This window comes from Myotis yumanensis, unplaced genomic scaffold, assembly GCF_028538775.1.
Source record: "Myotis yumanensis isolate MYYU_CA2020_CCGP unplaced genomic scaffold, mMyoYum1.0.hap1 SCAF_4, whole genome shotgun sequence".
Lineage (NCBI taxonomy): Eukaryota > Metazoa > Chordata > Mammalia > Chiroptera > Vespertilionidae > Myotis > Myotis yumanensis.
Window position 1 is genome coordinate 1177220 of NW_027223755.1, and position 16991 is coordinate 1194210.

The 16991-nt window shown below is 61.3% G+C and overlaps 1 protein-coding gene across 1 annotated transcript; it reads right to left on the bottom strand.

The window, feature by feature from the left end:
- Positions 1-11125: 11125 nt before the first annotated feature.
- Positions 11126-16779, bottom strand: GZMK (granzyme K). Its single transcript, XM_070411403.1, has 5 exons — positions 16419-16779; positions 16005-16152; positions 13960-14110; positions 12995-13264; positions 11126-11506 (listed from the first exon to the last, which is right to left on the bottom strand). The coding sequence occupies exons 1-5, from the start codon at positions 16471-16473 to the stop codon at positions 11345-11347; spliced, it is 786 nt and encodes a 261-aa protein (XP_070267504.1). The 5' UTR covers positions 16474-16779; the 3' UTR covers positions 11126-11344.
- Positions 16780-16991: the final 212 nt, after the last annotated feature.

The following is a 16991-nucleotide window of genomic DNA, read 5'->3' on the forward strand; positions in this document are numbered from 1 at the left end:
CGCCGACGGACAGCCCCCAGCGCCCGGGGCCAGGGCTGCGTTGCTCACTGGGCTCTGAGAAAATGCCAACCAGGGGTGTCTCTCTCGGGGTGGTGGGGACACCTGCTGTTCGTTCTGAGGAAGACAGCTGACGCCAGGCCTTTGACCGTGTGTGTGTGTGTGTGTGTGTGTGTGTGTGTGTGTGTGTGTGTGTGTGTATCTAGAGGGGGCCTGTGGGAGGGCTATTTAGAGAGTTCTAGAACATCAGAGCTGGACGGGTCTCAGAGACCATGTGCTGGAGCCGAGCTGGCTGACACGGTAGCCGCTAACCACACGGAGCATTTACATGAAAAGTAAATTCACTGAACTTTAAGTCCAGCCCCTGGTTTCCATAGCCACCTGCGATGCTCAGGCGGCGTGCATGTGTGTGTGTGTCGGGGGGGGGGGGGGGGGGGGAGGGGAGGGGGGTGGCCACACGCTGGGCACCGATACAGACTTGCCCTCCCAGAACGTCCCAGCGGCCGCGCTGTCCCAGGCCAGCCGCGGGTTAGAAAAGGGGAATCACAGCTCAGAGGCGGCGCTTGCCCCCGGGGTCTTACCGAGCCGGGAGGACCGGGTGGCGCACTTCCGCCGGTGCCACCTGCGCTGCCCCGGTCCGCCTGTGCCTCCGCCAGGCGCCAGGGAGGGTGTGCGCCCGGCCCAGCTCCTGCGGCCAAGTCTTCTCCTTCTGAGCCGAGAGGCTCGTTGGTGAAATTCACCCCCACAGACCTGTGCCCTCTGATGGCAACGCATTCGTTTCCTCCCAACGGCCCAGCATGACTTCCCTCCCGCTCACTTTGTGACCGTCACGGAGAAAGGTGGTGCAGGGAGCCCGGACACGGCATGGGCTGCGGAGGACGCTCTGTGCTGAGTGAGGAGCGAGGGGGGGTGTGGGCAGGGGTTAGGGCTGCGACCAGCCCACAGGGGTTCTCCCAGAAGCGAGTCATCCCAGGTGGGACCAGCATCCCCCGAGTGGAAGCTGACCCCCTGGGCTGTGTGTTCTGTGGTCTCAGCCAGGGGTTGGGAGGACTCTGTCAGGATTCATGGAGGCTCGGGGGGAGGTGATTCAGAAGCCCCCACAAGCCTTCCCCAGAGATCCCCAGAGCTCTTCCTCAGGGTCAGGACTCAGGGCAGGGGTGTGGGGGGGGTGGCGGGTGTGTGGGGGGGTGAGTGTGGCAGGTGTGGCGGTGTGGTGGGTGTGGCAGGGGCTGAACTTCCTCATGGGGTAGGAGCCACCGAGCCCACGGGGTGTCAGTTGCCTTCGGCCACCCCACCGGGTCCTGGTCGGGGTCGGGGTGGAGAAAGCCGCCCAAGGGAAGGTCACAGTCAGGTTTGCTGCCCAGAAACATTTTGGTTTGCACCCGAGGGAGGGGTTTTGGATGGAAACTCTGGGTTTATTCATCTATTCAGCAAACGCTAAGTGAGGATCCAGCACGGGCTGGGTTCCCCGTGGGGCTGAGGAACTGAGAACATGGCAGCCACAGCAGGGGACACGGTCCAGCAGGGGACACAGACTTCTCAGGAACAAGTAAATTATTATATATTTTCCCAAATATATTTTATTGATTTCAGAGAGGAAGGGAGAGGGAGGGAGAGAGAGAAACATCAATAATGAGAATCACTGATCGGCTGCCTCCTGCACGCCCCCCACTGGGGATCAAGCCCACAACCCAGGCCTGTGCCCTTGACCAGGAATCAAGCCCGGACCCTTTAGTCTCCAGGCCGACACTCTAGCCACTGAGCCAAACCAGCCAGGGCTGAACATATCTTTAAAAAAACATCCTCATCATGTAATAGCTAGAGAAGTCTTTAGAGTCACAGTTCATTAACATAGAAGTGAATCTTTGAGTACATAATATGCACTAACCTATAGGATTTGCACTGACATCACCAGTACTTCCCACTTGTCATTCATATAATTAACGGTGTGTTTTTAGACTTTACACATGATGGTTGAGGTTTTACTCAGCAAACATTGACTGAGCATCTACCAGAGCAGGTTCTGCTCAGCTCTCTCGGTGTGAAACTTACCAACCAGCAAAAAACAACCAGGAAAAGAGGCCCTGTTTGGTCCACGTTATTTGGGATCATGAGGCAGAGAAACAATCTGGACGTCCCCCAGCAGAGGGCTGGCTGGGTGCTGACTGGACGTCCCCCAGCAGAGGGCTGGCTGGGTGCTGACTGGACGTCCCCCAGCAGAGGGCTGGCTGGGTGCTGACTGGACGTCCACCAGCAGAGGGCTGGCTGGGTGCTGACTGGGCTGTCCGTGCACGGGTGCAGCCTGCAGGCGTGGAGGAAGTGAGGAACCGCCCTGCACATCCTATGGGTTATCTCTAGAGTATAGTGTTCAAGCAATAAGGTGGATGAAGGTACGACGTTAGATAAGGGGAACCGAAGGGTAAATTAAAACACATTTTAATGAAAACATAGTTACCATTGGAAAGAAAGGGGACAATACTGAGGCCTAAGCTACACTTCTCGGAGTATTTCTTGTTATAGATTTGACTTTGAAACCACATAAATGTTTCTCTTTGAACCAGAAAAAGCAGGCGTTCATGCTGCCCATCACTACCAGAACCAGTAGGCGGAGACGAGGACTGAATCTAATGGTGCTTTATTCCGACTTCAGCGGGTTACGTGCTCTAAACGCCCATCTTACCTCTCATCTCAAGCTGCTCTTTTCATGAGAAGGAAAGCGTAGGTGAGGGGGTGGGACTAGGAGGGGGAGGTGAGGGGTTGGGACCAGGAGGGGGAGGGGTCAGGAGGGGGAGGTGAGGGGGTGGGGTCAGGTGGAGGAGGTGGGGGGGTGGGGTCAGGAGGGGGAGGTGAGGGGGTGGAGTCAGGAGGAGGAGGTGGGGGGGTGGGGTCAGGAGGGGGAGGTGAGGGGGTGGGGTCAGGAGGGGGAGGTGGGGGGGGTGGGGTCAGGAGGGGGAGGTGAGGGGGTGGGGTCAGGAGGGGGAGGTGAGGGGGTGGGACCAGGAGGGGGAGGTGGGGGGGTGGGGTCAGGAGGGGGAGGTGGGGGGGTGGGGTCAGGAGGGGGAGGTGAGGGGGTGGGGTCAGGAGGGGGAGGTGAGGGGGTGGGGTCAGGAGGGGGAGGTGGGGGGGTGGGGTCAGGAGGGGGAGGTGAGGGGGTGGGACCAGGAGGGGGAGGTGAGGTGGTGGGGTGAGGAGGGGGAGGTGAGGGGGTGGGGTCAGGAGGAGGAGGTGAGGGGGTGGGGTCAGGAGGGGGAGGTGAGGGGGTGGGGTCAGGAGGGGGAGGTGAGGGGGTGGGGTCAGGAGGGGGAGGTGAGGGGGTGGGACCGGGAGGGGGAGGTGAGGGGGTGGGGTCAGGAGGGGGAGGTGGGGGGGTGGGGTCAGGAGGGGGAGGTGAGGGGGTGGGACTGGGAGGGGGAGGTGAGGGGGTGGGACCGGGAGGGGGAGGTGAGGGGGTGGGGTCAGGAGGAGGAGGTGAGGGCGTGGGACCAGGAGGGGGAGGTGGGGGGGTGGGACCAGGAGGGGGAGGTGAGGGGGTGGGGTCAGGAGGGGGAGGTGAGGGGGTTGGGCCAGGAGGGGGAGGTGAGGGGGTGGGGTCAGGAGGAGGAGGTGAGGGCGTGGGACCAGGAGGGGGAGGTGGGGGGGTGGGACCAGGAGGGGGAGGTGAGGGGGTGGGGTGAGGAGGGGGAGGGACCAGGAGGGGGAGGCGAGGGGGGTGGGACCAGGAGGGGGAGGTGAGGGGGTGGGACCAGGAGGAGGAGGTTAATCAGGTGAAGCCTGCAGTCCAGGACTCTGAGCCTCCCTCACCTGCTGGCAGGTGGTCCTTGACCTGCATCCCCGGCTCGGACAGTCCCCCCTGGAGCTCATGGCTCAGACCCGCCGCCGCCCGCAGGCCTCCAGGGCACAGGAGTCCGACGGCTGGTGGGTCCCCTAGAGTCAGGGCGGGTCCAGTCCTACCTTCCAGTTCCCGGCACAGTGGCTTCTGCGCATCAGTCACCCAGCCTCAGGTCAGTGACTGTAGATCCAAAGCTGAAATTTAACTTCCCGAGTCCCCGCCAACCTCACTGTTGTTAACGTAAAAAACATTCCACCTGGAAGAATTTTTTGTGCGTTCATTTGAGCCAAACCTTTGACAGTTGCCGGGAGGCAGGACTGAGTGTATTGGGAGAGTGTCCCGGGGAATGGAGGCTTCTCACCTTGTTTTACAGTCAGAGGAGGGGGCGTGAGTGGGTCCCGTGAACTCCGCTGGTGGGAGATTGGGGAGGCAGGAGAAAGCAGGGGGGACCTCTGGGGGTGGATAAAAAGTAGAATGATGGGCACAGAATTCTTCTACACAAGTGGGTACAGGTAGTTGACAGTCAACAATGAACAAGATACTAACAATGTGGGACTTCGTGGCTTCCGCCCTGGTGCCCGGAGGGGTCCGGATAAAGGGAAGTTACATGTTACCCTGACCTCCCTCAGGTATGTTATCGTAGATGCAAAAGGACAACAGGCTCAGCAAAGATCGAAGTTCATCTCTGTCAGGGCAGATACTGGCCTCGGACATGACTATCCACCACAGACTGCTGTTTAATTAAAGGTTTTCATTTCAGACCCTCCCCTGTGGTCACTGGAGGCCTCCGAGTTTGCAAGGCCTCCACGCAGGCCTCCCCTGAGTTAGTCAGGTCAGCACGTGGCCCCTTCCGTCCACACTGCAGAACAAAACCCAGTGTAAAACACGAACCCCTAAGCATTGGAAGCAACAAAGAATCAAATAAACCCAACTGTGCCTCACGCTGGCTGCAGGCGCACAAACATTCTTGTGACCGAAACACAGGCGCTCGCCTCTAAATTTCTAGTGGAAATTACCCCAAAGGAACATACCCGCAGACAGCGAGAAGCCGGCCCCATACCCTGACGCCGGTTCAGCCATCTCAGGGCTGGTGGCAGCGCTGGCGTCGTCGCTGGAGGCACGACATGTGTATCTGGTGAAGGAGAAAAGGGGTGCTTATCCTGTGTCGTTGGAAATGGGACTCCAGCCTGAGAAGAGGGGGTACAGATGCGGGAATGAGGTTAACAAGGGTCCTGCCAGGAGGAAGTCCCCGCACCGACCAACCAACAGAGAGACCAGCAGTGAACGCCTTTCCTGGCTGTGCCCCGGGAAAGGCCCGGACGCCATGGCTGGTCGGCAGCGCGCAGGGAGCGGACGGACCCGGCAGGACGGAGAGCGCCAGCATCGCAGGAGCCGGTCCGTGTCCCTGGCAGAAAGCACCCGCCCACGGCCCCCGGTGCCCCGAGCCCCATCGGGCCCCAGGTTCTCGCCACCAGCCCGAGGAGACGGTGAAGAGAGGAACATGCTGGCCGGCGGGTGATGAGGCCACAGCCTGACCGCGCTCTGGGAGGCTGCAGGGAAAGGCCGTTCCCTCAGCAGCGACCTCACAGCACCATCATGGCGGAGACACGGGGGCAGCGATCTGAGAGGCATGCCCGTCCGTGTCAGTGTGCGGACGGGGACCCTGATTTGGAGACGTTCTCGTTTAAAGACTAGACAATTGGAGAAACCTGAGCGTTGGCTGGATATCGTTTGATATTAAAAAGTAATGTTGCCAAAACCGGTTTGGCTCAGTGGATAGAGCGTCGGCCTGCGGACTGAAAGGTCCCAGGTTCGATTCCGGTCAAGGGCCTGTACCTGGGTTGCGGGCACATCCCCAGTGGGAGATGTGCAGGAGGCAGCTGATTTCTCTCTCATCGATGTTTCTGACTCTCTATCTCTCCCTTCCTCTCTGTAAAAAATCAATAAAATATATTTAAAAAAAAAAGTAATGTTAACCTAAAAATGCACTAACTGGCCTGGCCGGTGTGGCTCAGTGGTTGAGCATCGACTTATGACCCAGGTCAAGGTTCGATTCCTGGTCAGGGCACATGCCCGGGTTGCAGGCTCCATCCCCAGTGTGGGATGTGCAAGAGGCAGCTGATCCATGATTCTCTCTCATCATGGATGTTTCTCTCTCTCTCCCTCTCCCTTCCTCTCTGAAATCAATAAAAATATATAGTTTTTAAAAATGCACTTAACTGAAAAGATTTTTAAAAAACACAGGGATGGTTATGCTTTTAAAGAGTCCTTGTCTCTTAGAGACATGAGTGGAAGCACTGACGGGAGCGGACGTGATGGGAGGGTTAGTTCACAATAGCCTGGAGCTGGGGGGCGGTGGGAGGGGAAGCGAGGAGACAGGTTGGCCGTGAGCGGAACGTTGTGGAGCCGGGGATGGTGCGTGGAGACGCACGGCAGCGTGTTCTCTGTGTTTGCAGACATCTGGACGTTCCTCGGTAAGAGCGTCATCGCAGAGGCGGCGGTCTGTGATACAGGCTCCCTCCGGAGCTCACTGACGCTCGGGGACCGCGTTCAGGACCGGCCGCCCGGCCCGCTCCCTTAGACACCAACAAACATTACAGGAGGAAGGCGGCTCCGCTGAGATGCTTTTCCGCCAGCTCCCATCATGTCAGAAAAACGGGGCTGCCAAACCCGTGAAGCTGAGCCCGGAGTGGGGGCCGGTGCGGCTGCCGACGTGCTCTCTGGGCTCTGCTGCTCCCCTTCGGTCGCTGACACTGGTCCCCGGCAGCGTCTGTGCTGTGGTCGGGCGTGACGCGGCGTTTGACGGGAGGCACGCCCCCCGGGGCTGCGTTCCTGGCTCAGAAATGAGGAACAGAAGAGCTGCCTCTGGCGGAGTAGCCGAGGCCTCCGGTCCGGGTGTCTCGGGCCATCAAGACCCGTGTAATAGAGCTCAGACCTGTGTAATAGGGCTCAGACCCGTGGAATAGGGCTCAGACCTGTGTAATAGGGCTCAGACCCGTGGAATAGCGCACAGCCCAGCACGTGCAGCCCGCAGCCTGAGCAGGTGGTGTGGCATTTTTGGGTGCCGTCCCTACTCGGCAAGGCAGGGAGGGGCCACTTCAGTTTAAATGCTGTTTTGCTGGTTCCTTTTTCCTTTTTTTAATGATTAAGAGAATGATAGCTGCAGGGAGACCCATTTTGGGGTGAGGCTATCCTAGAACTCCCATATCAAGTCGGGGATCCCAAATTCTTCTGGACCCTGGTCCCCAAGCTGCTAAAAGGGCAGATGAAGGCTCGCTCCCGGTGCCTGGGTCGGGCTGCGCCGTCTCTCGCTGGGAGAAGCGGGCCGTTTCCTCCGAGGGGTCGGCCGCCCACGTTGCCCGTCGCGGTGTCTCTGTGGAGGGGGTTGTGGTGGCAGCCAAGTCCTCCCGGGGGTGCACGTGGGCAGCCACGTGGACACGCTGCGCTCCAGAGATTGCTGTCCTCCTCCTCTCTCTGGTCAGAGATGCAAGTGCAAACCTGGGGGCCCAGCTCGCTCTCCCTGGGGACACGGTGGCCCGCCCACCGGAGGAGCAGGCCCAGCCCAGCTCTCTCTCCCTGGGGACATGGTGGCCCGCCCACCGGTGGAGCAGGCCCAGCCCAGCTCTCTCCTCCTGGGGACATGGTGGCCCGCCCACCGGAGGAGCAGGCCCATCGGGACGGGCCAGGGGCCCCGCAAGCGGTCCCGCAGGAATCCGGACGCCTCACCTGGAAGGAGCTTTCTGTCCTCATGTAACAGTGTTTGGGTCATAGCGTCATTGTTTGTGCACGTCTCCGTGCTGATGGTTTGGCACCCGCCACCTTTATAACAATTTCGGGGGCAGAGTATAGTTGTTTATCAGCCGGTCCGTGTTTGCTCCCCAGACTCTGAGTTCCCGCAGGGCCCGAACTGCGTCTTGTCTTCTTGGCGTCTCCCGTGACCAGCACAGGGCCCGGTGCTAGTAGTGTTTGTTGATTGACTGATGGACTGACTGACTGACTGACTGAATGAGTGAGTGAGTGAATGAATGAATGAGGGAATCTCTCTGAGTGCTCAGCACTGAGCATGCCGGGGTCCATCTGGATTGGCTGTTGACCCCGTCACTCTTTGCACCGTGGGTGGTCGGGGGGCCTGCTTTGCTTTCGACAACGCTGCTCCCATCCAGGGCATTACCATGTCCAACCGCCTTCCGGTGGAGCTGCGTTCGTCGTCTGGATGGAAAAACTGCGATGTTATTTTAAACGATTGTGAAATAATAAAACAAGTAATAACCTCAAATGCCAGAAAACATTGTTTTCATGGAGCTTTGCACAAAGCAGCTCTATAAGATCGACTTACAAAATACACTCAGGAGGAGAGACTAGCGTCACCGACGACAGAGTGCGAGGGTGTTTCTGTAAGAGGGACAGGAATGCGTGCCCCCAGCGGTGTGTGGTGAAGACAGAAACCTCTCCTCGAGCGAGCGAGCCAGGCGTCTTCTCCACCGATCGGAGCCACGAGGGGGAAATGATGGGCTGGTGACATTTAGACGTTCCTTTTCTGGATCAGCTCTTAGCTCCACAGGGTGAGGTGGGAGGCTAAAGCCGTGGGGATTTTGGAGGATTGGGGCAGAGGGATGTGTAGACATAGGCTTGCCATAATTTGGAACATACATTAGGGACGGGAAGTCAGGGTTCCGATTGGGTGAGGGGCCCGTGTAACAAAAATGCCACATGACAGTGGCTCACACGTATGTGTGTGTTCTCTCTGATGTAAGGAGCCCCGGTGAGCACAGGACGGCAGGGCTCCTTGTGGCTTCACCCTCACTAATACCTGGCCCTGCTCGTGTCTGCCTCATGGCTCCAGTGGGGTTGCTGGAGCTCCAGCCATCGCATCTGCAGCCCGGGCAGCAGAAAGGGGCAGGGGAAGGCCACTCCTTCCTGCTGGATCAGTTCTCTTTAAAGGAACCTCCTGGGAGCCCCATCGGTGATCCACGTCACCTCCTCGGCCACGTTCGAGGGAGGGAGCCTAACGCCGTCGCTGAGCTGGCACATCGGTGGTGCCCGGGAAAGGTGAGCTCTGTTCGCCGGGAGGAGAGGTGGTGGCTGCTGAGTAGTATGCCCTAGTCCTCGCTACGGAGCGGACGGCCAGCTCAGTCCAACCACCGTAACACGTCCTGGAGTTACTGGCTCATCGGAGCTGACGGGAGTATGTCTGCACAGACGCTGCGAGTACCAGCACATCCCATGCCTGGAGGGCGGGGGCACCGGGGTCCTCTCTAGGGGACTGGTAGGTGGCCCACCTGCCGTGAAGCCCCCGGGGTCAGCACTCTGTGGGTGGGTGACTGTCCAGGGTCCTGGGTTCGACCATCACTGATGGGGGGAGCCGATGTTCTCGGCCCCCAGCAGTGCATTTCCATCTCAGGGAAACTCAAAGGGCCCCAGCGCGAGTCTGAAAGTAATAGATGTAGAAAAGCAAGCGCCGTTGATCTGGCGCAGGGAGTGGCCGCTGCTAGAAGCGCTTGGTGAGCGGGAGCAGACGAGATCAGCCGAGTGCTCAGTGCTCAGCGCTCCCAGGCCCAGGAGAGGAGCGGCTGGGGGACCCGGGCAGGTGAGGCCAAGCCCAGTGCTCAGCGCTCCCAGGCCCAGGCCCAGGCCCAGGAGAGGAGCGGCTGGGGGACCCGGGCAGGTGAGGGCGCGCCTTCCCTCCCGCCGCTCCTGTTGGTCGTTACCCCTGGCGCCTCCTCTCCCCGCACCCACGGCTGAACCCCCTCTCTGACCCGGACCTCAGAGCTGTTCGCAGCAGATGCAGCCAACCTCGGGGCCTGGGCCCTCGCTGCCCTTCCGGGTCCTGTGACTCTGCTCCGACTCAGGGATTTAACTCCCCCCTTCCGGCCTCAGGACCAGCTCCAGCTCCGTGTGCACGTGCGCTGCCTCCCGCGGGCCCTGCCGATGGCTCAGCCCAGGAAGCGAGCAGCACCCCTTTGCGGGGGGGAGGATGCGAGGCGACGGGGCGGGGCTGTCAGGCTAGAGGGGCTGATATGACTCAGCAAACGACCCAAGAAGCTCACGTCTGTCAACAGGAAGCCGCGTGTGGCCGCGTGCATGGGGCTGAATCAGTCAGGACGCTGGCGCCCAGTGCCGCCGCCGGCCTGCGTGTGGCCTGGACCTCATAGGGCCGCATGCGATGGCTTTCCAGGTGGGAATCCCGAGATACTGGAGGCCTCCGCAGAGGCTGAGCCTTCGCCCTCTCCTCCCTCTCCCTCGTCACGCGTGCCGCGTCCCACACTGAGAGCTCAGGCAGAGGAGGGCCTCGCGCACCGAGAGCCGGTCTCCGTGGATGAGACCTTCCTGAGAAGGTCAGGCTCTGGCCCGGCCGGTGGCTCAGTGAGTGAGCGTCCACCTATGACCCAGGAGGTCAGGGTTCGATTCCCCGTCAGGGCACAGGCCCGGGTTGCAGGCTCCATCCCCAGTGGGGGGCGTGCAGGAGGCAGCCGATCCGTGATTCTCTCTCATCACTGATGTTTCTCGCTCTCCCTCTCCCTTCCTCTCTGACATCAATAAAAATATATTAAAAAAAAAAAAAGTCAGGCCCCTGGGTCTGCTCCTCACCAACTCTGCCAACCACCAGTCTGCTCTCTGTACCGACGAGCTGGTCTTTTTGTTTTATTTATTTAAGATTCCACATAGGAGAGAGATCGTGAGAGAGTCACCTTTTCCTGTCTGGCTCATCTCACTTAGCATAATGCCCTCGAGGTCCACTCCTGCTGTTGCAAATGGCACCATTTCATTCTGTTTATGCCTGAATAATATTCCTGTGTGTGTGTGTGTGTGTGTGTGTTCATCGCAATTTCTTCACCCATGAATCCAGTGATGGACACACACGCTGTCCCGTGTCTTGGCTGTTAACTAACCCTGCAGTGAACTTGGGTGCACAGATCTTTTTGAGGCCGTGCTTTCATATTCTTTAGATAAATACCCAGGAGCGGCATTGCTGGGTCGGGCTCTGAGGAAAAGGTGTTTTAAGTTTCCTGTTTCGTTTAACGGCAGATGTTTTCATTCTTTGCTCTAAGTCCCGTTTGGAAGAGGATCTGAGTAAGTACGCGGTGAGTCCCACCCTCGACACCCGTATCGACGCTGACCGTCCTCCCTGCCCCGCCTGGCGTGTTGGGATTGACTCTTCACTCTGAGAGCCCAGCTCCGGGCGCTGCAGCGCAGGCCTGGTCGGAGGCCGAGCTGCCCTGTTCCCTCACCTTTGCTCTGTGGGGATGGGGCACGGGGACATGTCATTGGCTGGGCTTGTTCCCACGACAGACAAGCAGAGCGGCGTCTACCCTTTATTCAGACCGAAACCAGCAGAATAGGCACACACCAGCGAGACCTGGGACAAAGGACTCGGTTCCATAACCAAGGCAGTCCTAAGGGGCCCCACGTTAACCGCATCCAGCGACATCGGACGGTCAAGTTGGCCGGTAGAGCATGTTCTGGGGGGAAAAACACACAGAAACAAGCAGCAGGCGGCCTGAGGCACGAGGTGCAGCCTCATTGTGCAGGAGGGCGGGGGAGCTTGCGTCGGATCCAGGCCTGGACCTTCCGGGTGAGGAGGGTGTAGACCCCGGGTTTCTTGGCGTCGCCGCACTTAAGGCCTCCAGAGACCAGGCCGGAGAAGGCGCCTCCGCAGACCAGGGGGCCCCCGGAATCGCCCTGCGGGGGGAGGGACACGCGCGGGTGAGAGGCTCTCCATCGCCCCCTGCCGTGGATGGTGGCTGACTCATCGGGGTTCTCTGGGTCCCGAAGACACCCCCTCACCCATGCAGGGCGCGAGTGTCTGTGTCTCTGTCCAGGCCCACGGTTCTGTCTGTCTGTCTGTCTGTCCATGTCCCTGTCTACATCCGTTGGTAATCACTGACTGTTGAACCTTATTCATCAAGGAATGGGCGGGCGTAGAGTTTGAAATGCTCGCTGACACGAAAGGGGTTTTTAAACTGAGTGTCCCTGTGGGCCTGAAACCAAGCTGCGGGGAGGAGGGTGTCGTGTCTGTGCTGGGCAGGGCTCTGGCTTCTGTCCTGGTTTCCCGCCTCCGATGGCTGAACAGAGGGCTCTGTGCATGCACAGCACGCAGGGAGGACTTGCTCAGGGGGCTGATGCTGAGACTCGCTCTGACAACAGAACCTGTCCCTCAGATCTGTCAAGGCAAGTGACAGGCGCAGGCTGCCTCGGCCCTGCTGCCCTGCCCCCGCCGCCTGCGGCCCGCGGCCCATGGCGCTCTGGTCGCTGCGAACACGTGCTTAGGACAGCGATCTTGCAGCCATGTGCCGTGGCAACAGGCATGCCGCGAGAATGCTTACAACACACGACACCTGACTCCTGACCCGGGCACCGGCCTCCTACCCCCGAGGTGGGTTGCCAAATAAGAAACAGCAGCAATAGCCGTCGGTGCTGTGAATGAATCAAAATTACGCCTATGTTTTTTGTCGGATCAGAAAAATAAAGTATTTTTTGGGTGTGGGCCAGAATTCAGCCATAGCCCCTGTGTGTGCCGGGGGTGAAGGACGTTGAAAATTGCTGGGTTGGGGCAATGGGGGTCTTGGGGCGCCACACACACATGATCTTGGAGTCATCACAGCCTCCGTCCCGTAACCACACGTATGTAAAGTATGATGTGAGCAGTGTGCCACCGACCTGTCACCTGCCACCGTGCACGCCTATTTCTTAACTCCCCCCGGAAACACGATTGGAAACGTGTGACCGCTGTGCCTGTTGGCGAGTCGGTCGGATGATTCCAGAAACGCACTACAGTGTGGCTTCTGCACGTGAGCGCGGTGAGACCGCTCTTCTCCAATGTGAGGGGCCTTTGCTGGGAGAGGTGCCTTCTAACCCCGCTAGTGACCTCCCAGCTGGGACGCTTCCCGGGGATGGAGACCCCGAGGACGCCCGGGAGAGGCACCAGGCGAGGCCTAGTGTCCTGAGGCACACACATGGGGGAGCACGCATCCCAAGTGGGGGTGTCCTTAGGATTCGTTCACACGGAAGAGGGACAAGGCCGAGAGTGCTGTGCGGGGACAGAGAGCGGCTGCCGGACGAGGCTCTGTGCTCTCCGTGCTCTCCGTGCCCTCGGCTCGGTGCTGGCTAGCAAACCTCGCCTCCGAGGGGCACAGCGCCGGCCCAGGCCCTCCCAGGTGCGGCTCTCACCTGGCAGGAGTCCTTCTGGCCCTGGGCGTCGCCGGCGCACACCAGGCCTTTCGTGATGACGGGCTGGTGGTTGTAGTAACTCGGGCTGTTGCAGAGCTTGCGGCCGATGACGGTCACGGTGACTTCACGCAGGGTGTCCGAGGGGCTCAGAACTTCTGGGTCAGTGGCGCCCCAGCCGGTGACCCGGCATTTCGTTCCCGCTCTGAGGTCGTCCCGGGGACGTGGCTGGAGCAGCTGGACCTGCTTGCTGAGCTTTGCAGGCGCGTGAAGCTGCCGGACGGGAGGGAGAAGGAACGTCACCGTCCGCAGCACGAGTCTGCTAGCGCCGGGCGGGCGTGTGGTCCCGTCTGGGCGCCCCTCCCAAGTCTGCGTTGGTGGCCGCCTGCAGCTGCGCTGGGGGGGCCGTGCCCCCTGGAGCTCGGATGCTGGGGGTGGGGGGCTCTGGTGCGGCCGGCCCGGCCCAGGCTCAGCGGGCTGGCCTCCGCACCGCTGATGGTTCTCTGGGGATAGCACCGGCCATGCCTGGGCGGGCTGGGTTGCTTCCCGCCGGCGGGCCCTGGAGCACGATCCAGCCTACGTGTGGGGCCAGACGAGGGAGGCCTAGGCCACGTGTGACTCGCTGCGCTCCCTGAAGGCCCTGGCTGGCTCTGTGGGGTAAGCGACTGGTGATTCTCACTCGCTCACGGTCAGGGCACCTGGAGGAGGCTGTCAGTGAGGACCCGCCTGCGGGCGGCTCCCTCCCCGCCTGCGGGCACCAGGGCTGCTCTGTCTCTGGGGAGCCGGCCCTGGCGCGTTGGCGATAGGGTCCCGTTTCTTTAGGGCAGCGTGTGCAGTGCACGGGCTCCGCAGACCATGTCGGTTGCCGCAGATCGGCTGGGTGTGCGGACGCCACGCTCCCGGGTGGAGGGTTAACATCGGGGTCGGTTGTGTCGGGACCGGGAGAAGGCAGGAGGCCCGCCATGTACCTTCACCAGCATGATGTCATGCGACTCGGGGTCCGAGGTGAATCCCGAGAACGGAATGAGCTTCGTGACACCAAAAGTTTGCTTGGAGGCCTCATCCTTCGAGAGAGAGTGGGCGCCCAGAACCACGTGGGAAGACTGGCCTCGGGCAAACCTGACAAACACAGGGAGCAGAAGCCACACGATGACCCCACGCCCCCAGGGGAGCAGAGAGGGTGGAGAAGGTCACCTGCTGGGATTCGGGGGACAGAGGACCCGGCCTGAATGAAGGCTGTGACGGGCATTGAACCGCCTCCAGCTGCCCACCCCCATCCCCAGCATTGCAGAGGCGGGCAGAGCTGTCACTGGCTCTGCCCTCACTGACCCGGCATGGAGGCCCGGCTCAGGCAGGTGGGGACGGGGCCCAGGCAGGTGGGGACGGGGCCCAGGCAGGTGGGGACGGGGCTCAGGCAGGTGGGGACGGGGCCCAGGCAGGTGGAGAGGGAAGGCCTTGCGGCTGTCAGGTACGCCCGGGTCCTGCCCCTCAGTTAGAAGGTGACTGGACAGGAAGGGAAGCTGTCCTCCAGGTGAGACCCCTGCTCATTGGGAACCAGGACCCTTGAGGGTGAGGCAGTGAAACCCCCTGTGGGGAGTTAGGGGCGACCGTGGCCGTTTCCTAGAACTCCAGCACCTCTCGCCCTCGTTCGTCAACCCGCCACCACCCCGGCCGAGTCAGGCCTCCTGACGGCATTGAAAACGCGACTCTATGCCGTTCAGCCAGGCAGGTGGCTCGTGAGGCCTCGGCGGCTGTGCGTCCAGCTGAGCAACAAGACCCCCAAGTGCCCCCCTCCAGCCCCGCGCCTCCCGGACGCGTGCAGGAAGGAAGTGTGCGTCCGTCTGTGTGAGCAGCTCTCGGCGGTGCCCGCCCCGGATTGAACGGGCATTTACTGAGCGTCACCCTCTGCCGCGCGGTCCCCGGGGGCCGAGGCCTGAGAGGGCGGCCGTGATGGGACACGGTGGTTTCCATGACAGCGACAGCCTCGGGGAAGTGCAGAAGCCACATTAGCCGGAAAGGGTGGCAGTGACTCAGACACAGAGCAGAAGTGCCACAGCTTCCCGGATGCACAGCCTCTAGTTCGTGTGCAGCCCCGTCGATGGGCCATGAACCCACACCTGCCAGCCGCGGAGGAGCCAGCCCGGCCGCGCTCCATCGGGCGCTGGTGCCAGGGGAGCCCTAGTGAGCGGCGCTGCGGCCTCGGGAGGAACGAAGCGTCTCCTCCTGGCTCTGTCGGGCCGGACGCGCAGAGGAGAACATACATGCGAACAAAAGCCCCCCTCCCCACCCCACCCAGCAAGCGGACTCCTTCCTGCTGCTCTGGGGGGCGGGGCAGAGCCCCACGAGGGGGGTTCCAGCTGGTGTCAGGGAGCCAAGGGCTGAGGGGGTCGGAGAGGTGCAGTCTGTCTTCAGACCAGCCTGGTTCTCAGGGGCCGAGAGAGAGAGAGAGAGGAAGGAAGGAAGAAAGACTCTCTTTGGCGTCTTTCTTTCCCCTGGGAAGGGGTTGCCGTTACAGCTGTGATCCCCAAAGTGGGGGCCTGGCCTCGGGGGGTCAGGGGCGGGGAGTTCCTGTGAAGGATCTAAAACTCGTTAGCAAAGCGGCTCCTCGCCACTAAGTGCCGCTCACGTGTGCTTACGACCTGCTGGCCGGCTCGGACCCGTCACAGATATCATTCCAGGCCCAGATCAGGCGCTGCCCCCATGACCCCACCCGTGCAGTGGGGATGGGGGTGGGGGAGGGCGCCCCTCAGGCTGCGGCTCGCAGGGGCCACGGGACCTGCTGAGTCAGGACACCGCGGGCTCCACCGTTTCTGGGGCTGCCTCCCGGCGCCACACGCAGGCGCGGGCCGACCCGCTGTCCTTGGGAAGGAGCCCCAGGCAGGGACCCCTGGGTGCACGAGGGTAAACAAACCCCGCCCGGCGGTCAGCACACATGGAAGCCCCCCTCCCCCCAGGAAAGGCAGCCCTGTCCTCAGGACTCAGGGAGCCTCCCCGACGGGAGGGCGGGACTCACCGGTGGTGGCAGTGGGCCGCGGTCAGCACCCACTGCGGGTGGATCAGGACCCCCCCGCACACGTGCTCCCCGTGGTACTGCAGCGAGGCCATGAACGGCCTGGAGTGAGGGGCCACCTCTCTCCCTCCGATGACCTCCTCGCTGGAGCCTGCAAGAGAGAACGCGCCGTCGGCCACCAAGGACCTGAGCAGCGGACTCACGTTTCTTCTCTCCCGGGCACTGCAGCGTCTGCAGAGATGGAGCAACCCCGGCCGCCTCAGAGCTGTAACCGCACGCATGAACCGTTGCATGTGATTGTGTGTGAGCAGAGGTATAACACATGCAAGCCCAGAGGCCCAGACGTGTGAGGAGTCGTGGTCATTTATTACATCAGTTCACGTCCTGCTCCCGTGGGCGGGCAGGGGAGATACTCACACGCAGGCGTCAGGCAAGCCGCGGCGACGAGGAAGAGCAGGGAGGACGCCGTCATTTTAATGGCGAAGAAGCCCGGTGAGCTCTCGGCCGTCGGTGAAGGAAGCCGGTCTGAAGACGAGTTTGGGTCTTGCGAGTTTTAAGCTGCTCCCCACAGCGTCTCGGGGGCAGGGTTTTCACACCTCCGTGGGGAGCCCGTTTCAGTCTGGGCGGTTCCGAGCTCTGCCTGTCGCACTTGCTCCGTGTGCGGTAGAGAACTCGCACCTGGACGAGCCGCCTTCGCCACGGGTGCGAGCTCTCGGGTTTAAATGGTGAGAGAATCAGAGGCATCCACGCCTGGGAACTTAACGAAGACAGAGTTCAGAGACGGGGCCCCTGCTCTACCGCGCTGCGTGCTGTCTTTCCCCCAGAGAAGGGTGCCCGGCAGGGCCGCACCTCCCTGGCTCGCACTGGGACACGGGCCAGTTACGGAGCGAGACGTGGACCCTTGCCGACCGCGGGCGCCCCAGCCAGGCCTCTCTCAGGCCGGGCGTCGTCCGGAGAAACCCACACGCCTCTAGCACGCTCCCTCTGAGT

Excerpts from the sequence above, each read along its gene's own strand:
- GZMK (XM_070411403.1), bottom strand. The coding sequence starts at position 16,473 with ATGACGGCGTCCTCCCTGCTCTTCCTCGTCGCCGCGGCTTGCCTGACG. Across the intron at positions 14,111-16,004 it reads GCGGCCCACTGCCACCACCG|GTTTGCCCGAGGCCAGTCTT; the intron begins GTGAGTCCCGCC and ends TGTGTTTGTCAG. Across the intron at positions 11,507-12,994 it reads GCCAGAAGGACTCCTGCCAG|GGCGATTCCGGGGGCCCCCT; the intron begins GTGAGAGCCGCA and ends CTCCCCCCGCAG.